Consider the following 14,419-nt stretch of genomic DNA (forward strand, 5'->3'; position numbering starts at 1 on the left):
CTCTGTAACCCTGACCCCATTCCCAACCACTCTCCTGCCTTCTCTCTGTAACCCTGACCCCATTCCCAACCCCACTCTCCTGCCTTCTCTCTGTAACCCTGACCCCATTCCCAACCCCACTCTCCTGCCTTCTCTCTGTAACCCTGACCCCATTCCCAACCCCACTCTCCTGCCTTCCCTCTGTAACCCTGACCCCATTCCCAACCCCACTCTCCTGCCTTCCCTCTGTAACCCTGACCCCATTCCCAACCCCACTCTCCTGCCTTCTCTCTGTAACCCTGACCCCATTCCCAACCCCACTCTCCTGCCTTCTCTCTGTAACCCTGACCCCATTCCCAACCCCACTCTCCTGCCTTCTCTCTGTAACCCTGACCCCATTCCCAACCCCACTCTCCTGCCTTCCCTCTGTAACCCTGACCCCATTCCCAACCCCACTCTCCTGCCTTCTCTCTGTAACCCTGACCCCATTCCCAACCCCACTCTCCTGCCTTCTCTCTGTAACCCTGACCCCATTCCCAACCCCACTCTCCTGCCTTCTCTCTGTAACCCTGACCCCATTCCCAACCCCACTCTCCTGCCTTCTCTCTGTAACCCTGACCCCATTCCCAACCCCACTCTCCTGCCTTCTCTCTGTAACCCTGACCCCATTCCCAACCCCACTCTCCTGCCTTCTCTCTGTAACCCTGACCCCATTCCCAACCCCACTCTCCTGCCTTCTCTCTGTAACCCTGACCCCATTCCCAACCCCACTCTCCTGCCTTCTCTCTGTAACCCTGACCCCATTCCCAACCCCACTCTCCTGCCTTCTCTCTGTAACCCTGACCCCATTCCCAACCCCACTCTCCTGCCTTCTCTCTGTAACCCTGACCCCATTCCCAACCCCACTCTCCTGCCTTCTCTCTGTAACCCTGACCCCATTCCCAACCCCACTCTCCTGCCTTCTCTCTGTAACCCTGACCCCATTCCCAACCCCACTCTCCTGCCTTCTCTCTGTAACCCTGACCCCATTCCCAACCCCACTCTCCTGCCTTCTCTCTGTAACCCTGACCCCATTCCCAACCCCACTCTCCTGCCTTCCCTCTGTAACCCTGACCCCATTCCCAACCCCACTCTCCTGCCTTCCCTCTGTAACCCTGACCCCGTTCCCAACCCCACTCTCCTGCTTTCTTTCTGTAACCCTGACCCCATTCCCAACCCCACTCTCCTGCCTTCTCTCTGTAACCCTGACCCCATTCCCAACCCCACTCTCCTGCCTTCTCTCTGTAACCCTGACCCCATTCCCAACCCCACTCTCCTGCCTTCCCTCTGTAACCCTGACCCCGTTCCCAATCAAGAACCGATCTCTCTCCATCTTTAATGCACTCAATGACCTGAACCCCCACAGTCTTGTGTGACACTGAATTCCAGAGTCCCCATCCTCTGCCTCAGGAAATGCCTCCTCATCTCAGTTCGAAAGGGTTGGTCCCTACATCCAGAGGCTGTGCCCTCGGGTCCTCGTCTCTCCTACTGGTACCAACATCTTCTCCATGTCCACTCTATCCAGACCACTCAGGATTCTCAAAGTTTCTAATGGATTCCTTCCTCTCATCCTTTGGAATTCTATGGAGCACAGATCCAGAATCTTCAAACCCCTTTCATCCCTTGGATCATTCTTTGTAAATCTCGTCTGGACCTTCTCCAATGTCAGTGCACCCTTCCTTAGATACAGGGCCCAAAACTGACCACGATATCCCAAAGAAACCAGATCCTTATCCAGTCTCAGCCGTGCATCCCTGCTCTTGTATTCTAGCCCTCTTGAAGTGAATGCTAACATTACATTTCCTTTCCTAACTGCTACCTAATCCAACCTGTCTATCTGAGGAGTCTGAGTTCAGGATTCTTTCAAGTTCTTTCGCATTTCATATTGCTGAAGTCTTTCCCCATTTAGAAAACAGTGTGTTCCTGCTCTTCCTACCAAAGTGCAGAACCTCACACTTTCCCACATTGGATTCCATCTGCCATTTCTCTGCTCACGTTTTTCAGCCTGTCCAAGCCCGGCTGCAGCCTCCCCACCTCCTCGACACGACCTGACCCTCCACCTGCCCTTGTGACAGCTGCAAGATTACACCGACAAATATTGCTGTTATATTAGCACGTGCGGTATATTTTATGTACGTTATAGTCCAGTGTGATATGTTTTATATACATTATATTACAGTGGTCACATTGTTGTATCTCTGACCCTCCCCACACCCCTCTGTATCTCTATACCCCCCCCTCTGTATCTCTATATCCCCCCCACACCCCTCTGTATATCTATACCCCCCCTCTGTATCTCTATACCCCCCCCATACCCCTCTGTATCTCTATACCCCCCCTCTGTATCTCTATACCCCCCCCACACCCCTCTGTATCTCTATACCCCCCCTCTGTATCTCTATACCCCCCCACACCCCTCTGTATCTCTATACCCCCCCACACCCCTCTGTATCTCTATACCCCCCCTCTGTATATCTATACCCCCCCACACCCCTCTGTATCTCTATACCCCCCACACCCCTCTGTATCTCTATACCCCCCCCACACCCCTCTGTATCTCTATACCCCCCCCACCCCTCTGTATCTCTATACCCCCCCCACACCCCTCTGTATCTCTATACCCCCCCTCTGTATCTCTATACACCCCCACACCCCTCTGTATCTCTATACACCCCCACACCCCTCTGTATCTCTATACCCCCCCTCTGTATCTCTATACCCCCCCACACCCCTCTGTATCTCTATACCCCCCTCTGTATCTCTATACCCCCCCACACCCCTCTGTATCTCTATACCCCCCTCTGTATCTCTATACCCCCCCACACCCCTCTGTATCTCTATACCCCCCCACACCCCTCTGTATCTCTATACCCCCCCTCTGTATCTCTATACCCCCCCACACCCCTCTGTATCTCTATACCGCCCCTCTGTATCTCTATACCCCCCCTCTGTATCTCTATACCCCCCCACACCCCTCTGTATCTCTATACCCCCCTCTGTATCTCTATACCCCCCCACACCCCTCTGTATCTCTATACCCCCCTCTGTATCTCTATACCCCCCCACACCCCTCTGTATCTCTATACCCCCCCTCTGTATCTCTATATACCCCCCACACCCCTCTGTATCTCTATACCCCCCCACACCCCTCTGTATCTCTATACCCCCCTCTGTATCTCTATACCCCCCACACCCCTCTGTATCTCTATACCCCCCTCTGTATCTCTATATACCCCCCCACACCCCTCTGTATCTCTATACCCCCCACACCCTTCTGTATCTCTATATACCCCCCCACCCCTCTGTATCTCTATACCCCCCCTCTGTATCTCTATACCCCCCCACACCCCTCTGTATCTCTATACCCCCCCTCTGTATCTCTATACCCCCCCCACACCCCTCTGTATCTCTCTACCACCCCTCTGTATCTCTATACCCCCCCACACCCCTCTGTATCTCTATACCCCCCCTCTGTATCTCTATACCCCCCACACCCCTCTGTATCTCTATACCCCCCTCTGTATCTCTATACCCCCCCACACCCCTCTGTATCTCTATACCCCCCCACACCCCTCTGTATCTCTATACCCCCCACACCCTTCTGTATCTCTATATACCCCCCCACCCCTCTGTATCTCTATACCCCCCCACACCCCTCTGTATCTCTATACCCCCCCTCTGTATCTCTATACCCCCCCCCACACCCCTCTGTATCTCTCTACCACCCCTCTGTATCTCTCTACCCCCCCACACCCCTCTGTATCTCTATACCCCCCCACACCCCTCTGTATCTCTATACCCCCCACACCCCTCTGTATCTCTATACCCCCCACACCCCTCTGTATCTCTATACCCCCCCACACCCCTCTGTATCTCTCTACCACCCCACACCCCTCTGTATCTCTATACCCCCCACACCCCTCTGTATCTCTATACCCCCCCACACCCCTCTGTATCTCTATACCCCCTCCAGCCACTAAACTCTTTTCCTATTTCTGTAGCCACCTCCCCAACACCCCCTCCCTTTCCTGCTGGTTAATGGGTGTTATTCCTACTGGTTAATGAGGTCTATTCCTGCTGGTTAATGGGGGTTATTCCTGCTGGTTAATGGGGGTTATTCCTGCTGGTTAATGGGGGCTATTCCTCTGGTTAATGAGGTCTATCCCTGCTGGTTAATGGGGGTTATTCCTGCTGGTTAATGGGGGTTATTCCTGCTGGTTAATGGGGTCTATCCCTGCTGGTTAATGGGGACTATTCCTGCTGGTTAATGGGGACTATTCCTGCTGGTTAATGGGGTCGATCCCTGCTGGTTAAAGGTCTATTCCTGCTGGTTAATGGGGTCTATCCCTGCTGGTTAATGGGGAATATTCCTGCTGGTTAATGGGGTCTATCCCTGCTGGTTAATGGGGGATATTCCTGCTGGTTAATGGGGTCGATCCCTGCTGGTTAAAGGTCTATTCCTGCTGGTTAATGGGGTCTATCCCTGCTGGTTAATGGGGGATATCCCTGCTGGTTAATGGGGGATATCCCTGCTGGTTAAAGGTCTATCCCTGCTGGTTAATGGTCTATCCCTGCTGGTTAATGGGGTCTATCCCTGCTGGTTAATGGGGTCTATCCCTGCTGGTTATTGGGGTCTGTTCCTGCTGGTTAATGGGGTCTATCCCTGCTGGTTAATGGGGTCTGTTCCTGCTGGTTATTGGGGTCTGTTCCTGCTGGTTAAAGGTCTATTCCTGCTGGTTATTGGGGTCTATTCCTGCTGGTTAATGGGGTCTGTTCCTGCTGGTTAATGGGGTCTGTTCCTGCTGGTTATTGGGGTCTATCCCTGCTGGTTAATGGGGTCTATCCCTGCTGGTTAATGGGGTCTGTTCCTGCTGGTTATTGGTTGGAAAGTGTACGTGTGTGTTTGTTTTTGCAGTATACGGTCTGCTGTTTGGAACAGAAGGGAGACCAGCAGAAAAGGTAAACAGCTGAGGGTCACGCTGACTCAGGGCAAAGGTCACGGAGATTAACCTCAAAGCAACTTCCGGCTCGGAATGGAGTCAGAACGAAGGCAATTCCTGCTGGTTAATGGGAGCTTTCCCTGCTGGTTAATGCAGATATTCCTGCTGGTTAATGGGGGATATTCCTGCTGGTTAATGGTGACAATTCCTGCTGGTTAATGGGAGGTATTCCTGCTGGTTAATGGGGGATATTGTTGTGGTTCTGTTCGCCGAGCTGGAAGTTTTTGTTGCAAACGTTTCGTCCCCTGGCTAGGAGACATCTTCAGTGCACTGGAGCCTCCTGCGAAGCGCTTCTTTGATGTTTCTTCCGGCATTTATAGTGGTCTGTCCTTGCCGCTTCCGGGTGTCAGTTTCAGCTGTCCGCTGTAGTGGTTGGTATTAGATTAGATTACTTACAGTGTGGAAACAGGCCCTTCGGCCCAACAAGTCCACACCAACCCGCCGAAGCGCAACCCACCCATACCCCTACATTTACCCCTTACCTAACACTACGGGCAATTTAGCATGGCCAATTCACCTGACCCGCACATCTTTGGACTGTGGGAGGAAACCAGAGCACCTGGAGGAAACCCACGTAGACACGGGGAGAATGTGCAAACTCCACACAGTCAGTCGCCTGAGTCGGGAATTGAACCTGGGTCTCTGGCGCTGTGAGGCAGCAGTGCTAACCACTGTGCCACCGTGCCGCCCTATGATAGTAGTGTTTTCCCAGTCGAATTCATGTTGCTTGTTGTCTGAGTGTGTGGCTACTAGGGATAGCTGGTCGTGTCGTTTCGTGGCTAGTTGATGTTCATGTATGCGGATTGTTAGCTGTCTTCCTGTTTGTCCTATATAGTGTTTTGTGCAGTCCTTGCATGGTAGTTTGTAAACTACATTAGTTTTGCTCATGTTGGGTATCGGCTCCTTTGTTCTAGTAAGTTGTTGTCTGAGCGTGGCTGTTGGTTTGTGTGCCGTTATGAGTCCTAAGGGTCGCAGTAGTCGACTGGGAAAACACTACTATCATAGGGCAAGCCAGACAGAGAACAGCCAGGGGATTCCCAGAGGCATGGCATTCATCCACAAACTCCATCAACAAACACATCGACCTGGACCCAATATACCAACCACTACAGCGGACAGCTGAAACTGACACCCGGAAGCGGCAAGGACAGACCACTATAAATGCCGGAAGAAACATCAAAGAAGCGCTTCGCAGGAGGCTCCAGTGCACTGAAGATGTCTCCTAGCCAGGGGACGAAACGTTTGCAACAAAAACTTCCAGCTCGGCGAACAGAACCACAACAACGAGCACCCGAGCTACAAATCTTCGCACAAACCTTGAATGGGGGATATTCCTACTGGTTAATGGGGGTTATCCTGTTGGTTAATGGGGGTTATTTCTGCTGGTTTAGGGGGTTTATTCCTGCTGGTTAATGGGGATATTCCTGCTGGTTAATGGGGGATATTCCTGCTGGTTAATGGAAGCTATTCCTGCTGGTTAATGGGGATGTTCCTGCTAGTTAATGGGGTCCATTCCTGCTGGTCAATGGGCAGAGCTATTCCTACTGATTAATGGAGACGAATCCTGCTGGTTAATGGGAGATACTTCTGCTGGTTAATGGGGGATATTCCTGCTGGTTAATGGGGGTTATTTATGCTGGTTAATGGGAGATATTTCTGCTGGTTAATGGGGGATATTCCTGCTGGTTAATGGGGGTTATTCCTGCTGGTAAATGGAAGCTACCCCTGCTGGTTAATAGGGGTTATTCCTGCTAGCTAATGGGATCTATTCCTGCTGGTTAATGGGGGTTATTCCTGCTGGTTTATGGGGGCAATTCCTGCTGGTTAATGAGAGATATTTCTGTAGGTTAATGGGAGCTATCCCTGCTGATTTATGGAATTATTCCTGATGGTTAATGAGGGCTGGTTAATTGGAGGTATTCCTGCTGGTTAATGGGGCTATTCCTGCTGGTTAATGGAAGCTATTCCTGCTGGTTAATGGGGGATATTCCTGCTGGTTAATGGAAGCTATTCCTGCTGGTTAATGGGGTCCATTCCTGCTGGTTAATGGGCAGAGTTATTCCTACTGGTTAATGGAGACGATTCCTACTGGTTAATGGGGGTTATTCCTGCTGGTTAACGGGGGCAATTCCTGCTGGTTAATGGGGGCAATTCCTGCTGGTCAATGGGAGCTATTCCTGCTGGTCAATGGGAGCTACTCCTGCTGGTTAATCGGGGTTATTCCTGCTGGTTAATGGGGTCTATTCCTGCTGGTTAATGGGGTTAGTCCTGCTGGTTAATGGGAATGATTCCTGCTATTGGGGGTTGAGCCAGTTGTGGGTAGGACAATAAATCCTAACCCCACCCCACCCCACCCCGTGGTGCCCATGTGCCAGGGGTGAATGGGGCAGACAGTGAGATACAGGGAGGGACCCGGAGATGTTACAGGAGGTAAACACTTGTGGTTATCTGTATCACACTCAGACTGAGGTCCACTGAACAGGGAGAGGGAGAGGGAGAGGCAGGGGGTGTTCCTGTCCAATCTCTCACATCATTACTCACTGCACCTTCCCCATCCTGTCTTCCAGGTGAAAACTAACTAACCATCCAGGCTGCTGTCAGAGAGGTGCTGACGAACTGTCGGTACGTATAAAAGGGATTTTTAACCACAGTTCCTGTGAGTGAGTGCTGTGCTGCTCCCACTGACACTGAACAGAGAGAGGGAGACAATGTTACCAAGCAGAAACCTCAGAAAGGGATCATGCTGTAGGGCTGAGTGAAATAGGGGTCGATCAGGAGGGTGGGGGGAGGGTGGAAATTGGCAGATACACTATTGTGGGGATAACGGAGACGTGGCTTCAAGTGGACAGGGCCTTGGAAATGAATATTCAAGGCTACACGTGCTATGGTAAGGACAGACTGACGGGCAGAGGGGGTGGGGTGGCCTTGTTGGTAAGGGATGATATTCAGTCCCTTGCGCGGGGGGACCTAGAATCAGGAGATGTAGAGTCAGTGTGGATAGAGCTGAGAAATACTAAGGGTAAAAAGACCCTCTTGAGAGTCATCTACAGGCCCCCAAACAGTAGTCTGGATGTCGGATGTAAGATGAATCAGGAGCTGAAATTGGCCTGTCGCAAAGATGTTACTACAGTTGTTATGGGGGATTTTAACATGCAGGTAGACTGGGAGAATCAGGATGGTATTGGATCTCAAGAAAGAGACTTTGTGGAGTGCCTCAGAGATGGATTCTTAGAGCAGCTGGTGCTGGAGCCGACCAGGGAGAAGGCAATTCTGGATCTGGTATTGTGTAACAAACCAGAATTGGTCAGAGACCTCGAAGTGAAGGAGCCATTGGGAAGTAGTGACCATAATGCATTTAGCAATTTGAGGGGGAGAGGGTACAGTCGGAACTGACAGTACTTCTGTTGAATAAAGGGAACTATGGAGCTATGAGGGAGGAGCTGGCCAAAGTTCAATGGTGCAATACCTTAGCAGGGATGACCTTGGAGGAACAATGGCGGATATTTCTGTGTATAATGCAGAAGTTGCAGGATCAGTTCATTCCTAAAAGGAAGAAAGATCCCAGGAGGAGGCATGGGCGGCCGTGGCTGACGAGGGAAGTTAAGAAACATATAAAGTTAAAAGAGAAAAAGTATAACATAGCAAAGATAAGTGGGAAAACTGAGGACTGGGAAGCTTTTAAAGAGCAACAGAGGATTATCAAGAAGGAAATACGCAGAGAAAAAATGAGGTACGAAGGTAAACTAGCCAATAATATAAAGGAGGATAGTAAAAGCTTTTTTTTAGGTATGTGAAAGGCAAAAAAATGGTTAGGACTAAAATTGGGCCCTTGAAGACAGAAACAGGAGAATATATTAAGGGGAACAAAGAAATGGCAGAAGAATTAAATGGGTACTTCAGATCTGTGTTCACTGGGGAAGACACAAGCAATCTCCCTGAGGCTGAAGGACCTGAACTTAAGGGAATCTATATATGCCAGGATTTGGTGTTGGAGAGACTGTTAGGTCTGAAGGTTGATAAGTCTCCGGGGCCTGATGGTCTACATCCCAGGGTATTGAAGGAGGTGGCTCGGGAAATCGTGGATGCGTTGGTGATTATTTTCCAGAGTTCGATAGATTCGGGGTCGGTTCCTGAGGATTGGAGGGTGGCTAATGTTATACCACTTTTTAAGAAAGGTGGGAGAGAGAAGCAGGAAATTATAGACCAGTTAGTCTGACCTCAGTGGTGGGAGTCTATTATAAAGGATGAAATTACGACACATCTGGATAGTAGTAACAGGATAGGTCAGAGTCAGCATGGATTTATGAAGGGGAAATCATGCTTGACTAATCCTCTGGAATTTTTTGAGGATGTAACTCTGAAGATGGACGAGGGAGATCCAGTAGATGTAGTGTACCTGGACTTTCAGAAAGCTTTTGATAAAGTCCCACATAGGAGGTTAGTGAGCAAAATTAGGGCGCATGGTATTGGGGGCAAAGTACTAGATTGGATTGAAAATTGGTTGGCTGATAGGAAACAAAGAGTAGTGATAAACGGCTCCATTTCGGAATGGCAGGCAGTGACCAGTGGGGTACCGCAGGGATCAGTGCTGGGACCGCAGCTTTTTACAATATATGTTAATGATATAGAAGATGGTATCAGCAATAACATTAGCAAATTTGCTGATGATACTAAGCTGGGTGGCAGGGTGAAATGTGATGAGGATGTTAGGAGATTACAGGGTGACCTGGACAGGTTAGGTGAGTGGGCAGATGCATGGCAGATGCAGTTTAATGTGGATAAATGTATGGTTATCCACTTTGGTGGCAAGAACAGGAAGGCAGATTACTACCTCAATGGAATCAATTTAGGTAAAGGGGCAGTACAGAGAGATCTGGGTGTTCTTGTACACCAGTCAATGAAGGCAAGCATGCAGGTACAGCAGGTAGTGAAGAAGGCTAATAGCATGCTGGCCTTCATAACAAGAGGGATTGAGTATAGAAGCAAAGAGGTTTTTCTGCAGCTGTACAGGGCCCTGGTGAGACCACACCTGGAGTACTGTGTGCAGTTCTGGTCTCCAAATTTGAGGAAAGACATTCTGGCTATTGAGGGAGTGCAGCGTAGGTTCACGAGGTCAATTCCTGGAATGGTGGGATTACCTTACACTGAAAGACTGAAGCGACTGGGCTTGTATACCCTTGAGTTTAGAAGACTGAGAGGGGATCTGATTGAGACATATAAGATTATGAAAGGATTGGACACCCTGGCAGCAGGAAACATGTTTCCGCTGATGGGTGAGTGCCGAACCAGAGGACATAGCTTAAAAATACGGGGTAGACCATTTAGGACAGAGATGAGGAGAAACTTCTTCATCCAGAGAGTGGTGGCTGTGTGGAATGCTCTGCCCCAGAGGGCAGTGGAGGCCCAGTCTCTGGATTCATTTAAGAAAGACTTGGATAGAGCTCTCAAAGATAGTGGAATCAAGGGTTATGGAGATAAGGCAGGAAGAGGATACTGATTAGGAATGATCAGCCATGATCATATTGAATGGCGGTGCAGGCTCGAAGGGCAGAATGGCCTACTCCTGCACCTATTGTCTATTGGCTGTGGTGAGGAGAGATTTACTGTAGTCACGTTTACCTAAGTACAGGGAAAAGTTGTGTTTTGTGAGCAATACAGGCAGATCATAGACACAGGGCCGTACAGGTGATCGGGGGCTGGGACAGAGCCAGGGGGACAGGCAGATCATAGACACGGGGCCGTACAGGTGATCGGGGGCTGGGACAGAGCCAGGGGGACAGGCGGATCATAGAAATGGGGCCGTACAGGTGATCGTGGGCTGGGACAGAGCCAGGGGGACAGGCAGATCATAGACACGGGGCCGTACAGGTGAACGGGCGCTGGGACAGAGCCAGGGGGACAGGCGGATCATAGAAATGGGGCCGTACAGGTGATCGTGGGCTGGGACAGAGCCAGGGGGACAGGGTTACACTGCAGGGTATCATGCTGAAGTCCCTGGGTCCTCCTGAGGAAGGAGAGACCTTGTTGTGCTTCTTAACATCTCCATGGGTAACCCAGGACAGGCTGTCAGTTACTGTCACTCCGGGGACGTTGACACTGCCCACCCCTCTCCACCTCTGCTTCCCAAGACTTTGCCTGCAGACCTCATTGAACAATGCGTGAATAACGAAACAGCTAAAATATGAAACCACAAACTGTGACTGAGGGTAAGATATAACCCCTGGCTGGTGGGGAATGGTGTCAGGTGGCTAAGTCTGAAATGAGATGCTTAACCTCCAGGCTGCTCCAGACCCTGTTGGAACAAATTCGCGGTTCTTCTCCCAAGGGTGATGATTACAATCTGCAGATTTCTCTGGTCCTTGGGCTAAACTATTTTTATTTCTGTTCTAGGTGCCTCAGTGATGGGTGGAGAGAAGGGGAGGGGGTTCAGCTGATCCCCTCAGCTCTGACCAGCTGATTTTCGATGATGCCGCAGCACTCCAAGCTTTTCCTGTTTCGTTTTGTGTGTGTGTGTGTTTTTTAATCCGCGTGCGTTTGCGAGCAGCTTGGTAGACATGGTAGGCAGTTTCTGAACAGATCGTGTAAATAATACTCTGAAATTTGCATTGAAGGTTGAAATTACTGGTTAAAAATCACTGGGGGGGGGGGGTGGGGGTGCTCAGTAGTCAGTCTCTTTCCCCTCTGCTTTGAAAACACTCTGTTGGGAAGGCAACATTTCTGTACATTCTAGTGATGCTGTAAACGTACAATGGGATATTGCTCTGAGATGTCTGTATACATGAGAGAGACACTGTAAACATACAGCCGAATATGGCCCCGAGATCTCGGTTTATATTGTAGAGACTCTGTAAACACACAGTGGGAATATCACCCTGTGGTCTCTATGTTAGAGACTCTGTAAACACACAGTGGGAATATCACCCTGTGGTCTCTATGTTAGAGACTCTGCAAACATAGAGTGGGAATGTTGCCCTGCGATCTGTTATAGAGACACTGTAAATATACAGCAGGACTATGTGCATATGATGGAGACTCTGTATAAACACACAGTGGGATGACTTTGGTTCTTTCGCGTGAACTCAGGGAAAACTATTTTAAGGACACTGCACTAATGGTAATTGTGCTCAAAGTTTGTGCGAAGATTTGTAGCTCGGGTGCTCATTGTTGTGGTTCTGTTCGCCGAGCTGGAAGTTTTTGTTGCAAACGTTTCGTCCCCTGGCTAGGAGACATCTTCAGTGCACTGGAGCCTCCTGCGAAGCGCTTCTTTGATGTTTCTTCCAGTATTTATAGTGGTCTGTCCTTGCCGCTTCCGGGTGTCAGTTTCAGCTGTCCGCTGTAGTGGTTGGTATATTGAGTCCAGGTCGGTGTGTTTGTTGATGGAGTTTGTGGATGAATGCCATGCCTCTAGGAATTCCCTGGCTGTTCTCTGTCTGGCTTGCCCTATGATAGTAGTGTTTTCCCAGTCGAATTCATGTTGCTTGTTGTCTGAGTGTGTGGCTACTAGGGATAGCTGGTCGTGTCTTTTCGTGGCTAGTTGGATAGCCACTATAAATGCCGGAAGAAACATCAAAGATTCCCCATGGTAGGCTAATGCTAAAACTACGGAGGTATGGCATTGAGGATACATTAGAGGTTTGGATTAGGAATTGGCTGGCTGGAAGGAGACAGAGGGTAGTAGTTGATGGATTATGTTCATCTTGGAGCGCAGTTACTAGCGGTGTACCACAAGGATCTGTTTTGGGACCATTGCTTTTTGTTATCTTTATAAATGATCTAGAGGAAGGACTTGAAAGCTGGGTAAGCAAGTTTGCAGATGACACAAAAGTCGGTGGAGTTGTGGATAGTGAGGAAGGAAGTGGTAGGTTACAGCGGGATATAGATAAGTTGCAGAGCTGGGCGGAAATGTGGCAAATGGAATTCAATGTAGCTAAGTGCGAAGTCGTTCACTTTGGTAGGAATAACAAGATGATGGATTACTGGGCTAATGGTAGGCTACTTGGTAGTGTGGATGAGCAGAGGGATCTTGGTGTCCATGTACACAGATCTCTGAAAGTTGCCACCCAGGTAAATAGTGCTGTGAGGAAGGCATATGGTGTACTGGGCTTTATTGGCAGAGGAATTGAGTTCCGGAGTCCTGAGGTCATGTTGCAGTTGTATAAGACTCTGGTGAGGCCTCATCTGGAGTATTGTGTGCAGTTTTGGTCGCCATACTATAGGAAGGATGTGGAAGCTTTAGAACGGGTGCAGAGGAGGTTTACCAGGATGTTGCCTGGAATGGTAGGAAAATCTTATGAGGAAAGGCTGAGGCACTTGGGGCTGTTCTCATTGGAGAAGAGAAGGTTTAGGGGAGATCTGATAGAAGTGTATAAGATGATTAGGGGTTTAGATAGGGTAGATACTAAGAACCTTTTACCGCTAATGGAGTCAGGTGTTACTAGGGGACATAGCTTTAAATTAAGGGGTGGTAGGTATAGGACAGATGTTAGAGGTAGATTCTTCACACAGCGGGTTGTGAGTTCATGGAATGCCCTGCCTGTATCAGTGGTGAACTCTCCTTCTTTATGGTCATTTAAGCGGGCATTGGATAGGCATTTGGAAGTTATTGGGCTAGTATAGGTTAGGTAGGATTCGGTCGGCGCAACATCGAGGGCCGAAGGGCCTGTACTGCGCTGTATCCTTCTATGTTCTATGTTCTAAGCGCTTCGCAGGAGGCTCCAAAGCACTGATGATGTCTCCTAGCCAGGGGACGAAACGTTTGCAACAAAAACTTCCAGCTCGGCGAACAGAACCACTACGGTAATTGTGCTGTTCAGAGCCTCGGTCAGATGTGATTATCTACGAGCACTCTATCCCTTTCACCTTTGGATTGTGGGTCGTTTTCTGACTTTGTGACTTTGTAAAGCAGAGACCTGCCTTGCTAGGAGAGAGGGTAATGGGAAGGGAAGCAGTGACCTCTCCAGACCCTCTCCCCAACAGCAGGACGCTGTTTACAGTCCCACGTCAGGGCAGGGAGCTGGATTCTGAAGTCATTCAAACCACAGATCTGTGGAGAAAGACAGACGGTGACCTTTCACCAAGACGACCCCTCAGTTTGTGTTCCCCTGAAGGTTCGGGTCATCCACATGATAAGTTTGAATTGTGATTGCATTTTGTTCACCTCCCAGCGTCCGATCCGAGAGAGGGGTTTAATTGTTCTGTTGAGCAGCCAGTTTGGGGGACGCTTACCTGTTGATGCCTTTGACGGTTCCCTGACGATTCCCGAATCCTTTGCCGTCTATTCCCGTTTCTGGCCGTCTCTAGGCGGATTTATTTGGAAAAGTTGCCTGTGTAGACTTTTCAATCGCGTACACCAATGAGCAAGTCGGTTTTATTTGGAAATTAAAAGTTTTTCTTCCTCCTCA

The 14,419-nt window shown here is 49.6% G+C and overlaps 1 protein-coding gene across 1 annotated transcript in view; it reads left to right on the forward strand.

Annotated features, from left to right (window-relative positions):
- LOC132832915 (tapasin-like) overlaps nt 1–14,419 on the forward strand; it is a 67,111-nt gene extending 52,692 nt beyond the window's left edge. Inside the window, exons 9-11 of the mRNA XM_060851154.1 lie at nt 4,934–4,977; nt 7,586–7,640; nt 11,409–14,419. Of these exons, the coding sequence (XP_060707137.1) occupies nt 4,934–4,977; nt 7,586–7,600 (59 nt within the window). The 3' untranslated portion in view covers nt 7,601–7,640; nt 11,409–14,419. The remainder of the gene's footprint in view (nt 1–4,933; nt 4,978–7,585; nt 7,641–11,408) is intronic.

This window comes from Hemiscyllium ocellatum, chromosome 35, assembly GCF_020745735.1.
Source record: "Hemiscyllium ocellatum isolate sHemOce1 chromosome 35, sHemOce1.pat.X.cur, whole genome shotgun sequence".
Lineage (NCBI taxonomy): Eukaryota > Metazoa > Chordata > Chondrichthyes > Orectolobiformes > Hemiscylliidae > Hemiscyllium > Hemiscyllium ocellatum.